Below are 5,100 nucleotides of genomic sequence, written 5' to 3' on the forward strand. Positions count from 1 at the left end.
CTTGCTAAGGGTACACTCAATCCCTGGAAGACTTGTGAGCCTGGGAACAATGGAAACCATTCCAGCCCAATCGCTCAGAAGGAACAACAAATTGAAGAAGAAGACAAGCAGCAGAGTTTGGAGTCCGCAAAGGCTACAGTTGTTTTGATTCTGAAAACAGTGCAGGAACAAATGGATGCCCGGCACTTTCCAAGTAACAACAGCCAAAATACAAATGATAGTAGCCTAGAAGCATGCAATTCTGCAACGCTGCAGCTTTTACAGCATGAAGAGAATGAACGGCAAACCTCAGAATGCCATGACTTGGGAAACAGAAAGAAAAAAAATCGAAAACTAAGATTAAGAAGGGGCCACAGAGTAGAACCTCTTAATGGTGAGGACACTGTAGCCACCCACCTTACACCACCAGCAGCTCTTCTGCCACAGAACTGGCTTCTGTGCCTTTCACGAGAACCAAGTGCAGCCATGGCATCTCTTGACTGTCTTCATTTTCCCTTAGTTGCCTGGGGAACTTCCACACTTAGTCGACTCGGAGAACTTGAGCCGCACCATGCGGGCACAGATGGAGAAGGCAACAAAGAAAAGCCAGATGAAGAGATTTCTATGGAAAGCCTCTGCCCCCTCTGACTGTAAGCCAGTGACTCGACAGTGATAGCCGTGGTGTCTGGATCAAAAATAGCATTTTAAAGAAACATTTTTAAAAAATTCTATCAGAAACTTCTATCTATTTCTTGTCCTTGGAGAAAAATTTTAAAAACTACTTCTTTTATTTTTTTCTAAACAGCTCGTTGCAAAATAAGTGACAAGACTTATTTTTACAAGAAAATATGACAAGAAAATACGGTGTTTGTTCTACTGCACTTATTTGATCCGACTGTCGTTTACTGTTCACATCACCAGCTCTTCTTCAGGCTTCAGAATGATGAAACCGAGGAAGGTCTGTGTGTCCATGGCTTCTCATATGAACATGGTATGGAGGATTTATTGGGTTTACTTGTGAACATATCCAGCTGTAAACCTGAAACCCCCTTCAAGATCACACAATACCAGGTTGTATGTTCACGTCAAGACCTTGCACAGAGCTTGGTATTTTTGCCGCTAATAAATGGTTCTAAAGCATTCTGTAAGGTTCATGTATGACAGGGTGAATATAGGAAGGTTCTGCAACAAATGTTGAGTGTATTTTTCTAATGTCTTATAAAATTATTTGAAAGTCTGTAGTGGACATGCATACCTACTACCAATAAAATGATAGCTAGAAGCTGATGGTCAAATGCAGGCCAGTATCTCCTACAGCAGCAATATCTGCCATTAGGGATTACATTACCAGATGTGTGTGTCTCATTTCTGGCACTCTGAAGTGAAGGAAGGTAGAAAGGAAAGTTTAAGAGAAATATATTTTATACAAGGTTAATGCTGTTTGAATAGTCTGAAAGTTTTCTCATGTGCTGTTTGTTTTGTTAACTGAGTTTGGCATAGGTAATGAATTCAGTTAAAAAAAAAAAAAAAAGAACAACAAAAATAAAACAAACAAAACCCAACTGTAGCAGCTTTCCAGTACCTGAAGGGGCTACAAGGAAGCTGGGGGGGACTTTTTACAAGGGTCTGTAGTGACAGGACAAGGGGTAATGGGTTTAAATTGAAAGTGGGGAGGTTTAGATTGGATATCAGGAAGAAGTTCTTCCTGGAGAGGGTGGTGAGGCACTGGGACAGGTTGCCCAGAGAAGCTGTGGGTGCCCCATCCCTGGAAGTGTCCAAGGCCAGGCTGGATGAGGCTTGGAGCAACCTAGTCTAGTGGAAGGTGTCCCTGCCCATGGCAGGGGGGTTGGAACTAGATGCTCTTTAAGGTCCCTTCCAACATGAACTATTCTATGATTCTATGAAGTACCCAGTGAAAAAAACACACAAAAGTCTGGTTTATGGCCAAAATTCCACCTAGACATAGAGTGGAGGCGGGGGGGTGAGGGTGGGGGCAGACTACCCCTCTTGAACAGTATTTCTCAAGTGTTTGTTAGGAATTACTTTCTTAATCTCAAATCAGCAGCGCTGGATCTGACCTTGATGAGATCTGTTGAAAATATGACGGGACAACATCTCACTCTGCTGCCCTGCCATCTCCAGTCAGTTATGTGTCCATGGCACACGCAGACCAAGTTGCTTGTTACAGCTTTCATTACTCACCGACTGGGGTGCTGGTTCTGGATGCTAGGGCAAAATGAGGAGACCAGTTCAAACATCTTCTTAGAGCTGCTGCTGAATTTTAACTATTTTGAAAGATTGAGTATGACAGGCCAGAGAGAGGAACATACCTCATGGAAAACCTTGCTAGCCTTCAAAGCAGGTCATGTGAGAGATACATGAATACAGATATTTTTATAGCTTGGGCCTAAATTAGAAACATGGTTAAAAATCTCAATGTCCCTCATGAACTCCTTCCCTTTTACCCACATTCTCCTATTCTTTTTGGATGATACACTGTTCCCTTTATTTATTTTTAACTCCTTCTACCCCTTCTTGTCCCTTGCCTCTCCACTTTTACCATCCTCCTTCATCTTGACTCCATGTTCACTTGTAATCACATGTTGGATTCAGTGATGTGATGCACCAAGTACTGACATTTTGGAAGTCTGGCACGGGAAAAGACCTTCCCTTTCTTCCCTCGCCCAAACAAGCCATTAATAAAAAGCACAGGAGGAAAAAACAAAAACAAACAACAAAACCTAAAACTGCTTAAAATTATGGTGTTACCTGTCCTGAGTGTTCCCAGTTTAAATAAGCGAAGTGATCAAACTACACTGGTAGAAGTCAGAAACAGATGCTGACTAGGATAATAAACCACCTAGGATTATTTTTGATTATTTTGGTTGTAGGCCACATGCAGAAACCATAACTACACAGCTGTGCCAGAAATCCTGAGGGCCAAGGCTGCCTTCTCAGGGCACATCTGAAGTCCTCAGCTCTGCTACAGGGTTTCCAGGTCAGTTTTTTTATCTTAACCAACCTGCCTGTGGCTCCCTGTAACTGCCTGCCAGTAACTGCAGTAAGACTCTTCAATTCTTGCATTTTAGAGGTAAAGAAACAGCTTCAGGCAGAACCACGTGGAAAGAGCCTTCTTCCTGGCTCACTTATCATCGTGATGTGTTCCAGAAAACAAGCCCAGCCTATGTCCCCGCTGCTCCATCTTGCAGGTGTCTCATCTGTCTGCTAGCTCCCGTTTTCACAGACCTGATTCACCAGACCTGGTTTGGAGCAGAAGGCCTTGGTGCTGCCTTCTTCCATCCGCAGCCTGCTATGAAAAGTGACCGTCTCGGGGGAACACAGCCACCACCAGCTCCTTCAGCCTCCTCCGTGGCCGGCACCACAGGGCTGACTGTACGGCCGTTCTGCCCATCTCTAGGGGACGAGGACAAGCGGCGCACGTGCGCCCAAACCAAACGGCACCCCGACAAAAGGAGTACAAAGCCAGAATCTAGCCCTCTTAGGCAAGCTATGTTCAACCATACTTCATAACAAGGGAGGAACTACGCTAATTTAACGCAGTAGACACAAACGAGAAACACTGTCAGAGGCAAAATTGCCTAGGAAGAAGGCCATTTCCTCAGCCTTTCATTTTTGGAATTAGACCAGGCCCAGATAAGAGGGTGAGGCAGAAGTGCTGGCCAGTCAGCCAGCAGAATGGGAGGGAAAGAAGAAAGAAAAGGAAAAAGAAAGAAAGAAAGAAAACAAGTGAAAAACATTTTCACACGAATACTTCAGGCCATCCAAACTGGGCAGCTATGTCAGAAACCACTTTTATGCACTTGCTGAATTAAAGTTTTGAAGCCAACCAGGGCAGTCGTTCTCTGAAATGTAATAAAATACAGACAGCGACTTTTGACTTGGAAAGAAGAGATAGTGAGAGGCAAACTTTTAGCAGGATGAAAAACTGGCTACAAGGACAACCACCTCTAAAAGAAGTAAAGGAAGCCATAGCAGCTACTCAGATTTACATCCATGCAACAGAACAGAACTGAAAACAGACAGTTGTGTATCTCTAAATGGTACCAACTGCTTTATTGCGAGGTATAAACAAGTTTACAGCCTCATAAGATTGCAATCTCCCTTGCCATACAGGAAAGGAAAATCGTTTCTTTTAGAGGAACTCAAGAGTTACTCAACAAAATTAATCTTCTAAAACAGGAAATCCCTGCCAACACAGGTGGAACTATAATACGCTGGCTGTGCAGCTGGGGAACATGAAAAATGGGATTTCCGTGTTCCCATCTCGCTCACCCAAAACAGAGAGCAAATACTGTCAGTAACATCTGCAGCTGAAAATTCTGAAAAAAAACAAGCAAGTAAAAAAATTGAAAGAAGGACTATCCAAGTCACTTAGGTCATTCATAAGTCAATGACAGTATTAACTGAGGTTTGAACCCTTTGGAGGAAGTCACCATCACTCTGAGAGTTCAGTTATAAGATAATTAATCTGAATCTGTATTTTAGGAAACAAAATTGAGAGGACACTTTGCTGACTTCTGACATCACCAGTACGCCTGAAGAAGCCCTGTAATGTGTACCATCAACAGCAGCTTCTCTCAGCCATTTCTTTGTCCTCTGTAACTCATATTTTTAAAGACAGTTTACATTGCTACACAGTGGACCACGACACAACAGATGAATGGAGCCAGGAACGAACAGCGTTCCTCAGGGGTCCATGTTGGGGCCTGTGCTGTTTAACATCTTTGTCGGTGACATGGATGATGGCATTGAGTGCACCCTCAGCAAGTTTGCTGACGACACCAAGCTGTGTGGCGCGGTCGACACGCTGGAGGGAAGGGATGCCATCCAGAGGGACCTGGACAGGCTGCAGAGGTGGGCCACTGCCAACCTCATGGAGTTCAACAAGGCCAAGTGCAAGGTCCTGCACCTGGGTTGGGGCAATCCCAGCAGAAGGACAGGCTGGGTGGAGAGTGGATAGAGAGCAGCTCCGAGGAGAAGGACTTGGGGGTACTGGTGGATGAAAAGCTGGACACGAGACAGCTGCATGCGCTGGCAGCCCAGAAAGCCAGCCTGGGCTATATCAGAAGTGTGGCCAGCAGGTCGAGGGAGGTGATTCTG

General features: G+C 44.5%; 1 protein-coding gene across 1 annotated transcript; it reads left to right on the forward strand.

The window, feature by feature from the left end:
• Window positions 1–160: 160 nt before the first annotated feature.
• Window positions 161–3,510, forward strand: LOC104515229 (ADP-ribosylation factor-like protein 13B; the record flags this gene model as incomplete). The annotated part of the gene is given in 3 exon segments (XM_010159135.1): window positions 161–457; window positions 598–660; window positions 3,224–3,510. Coding segments are annotated over 3 exon segments (647 nt in total), but the record flags the coding sequence as incomplete, so codon positions are not given.
• Window positions 3,511–5,100: the final 1,590 nt, after the last annotated feature.

Source organism: Eurypyga helias, unplaced genomic scaffold, assembly GCF_000690775.1.
Source record: "Eurypyga helias isolate BGI_N326 unplaced genomic scaffold, ASM69077v1 scaffold2179, whole genome shotgun sequence".
Lineage (NCBI taxonomy): Eukaryota > Metazoa > Chordata > Aves > Eurypygiformes > Eurypygidae > Eurypyga > Eurypyga helias.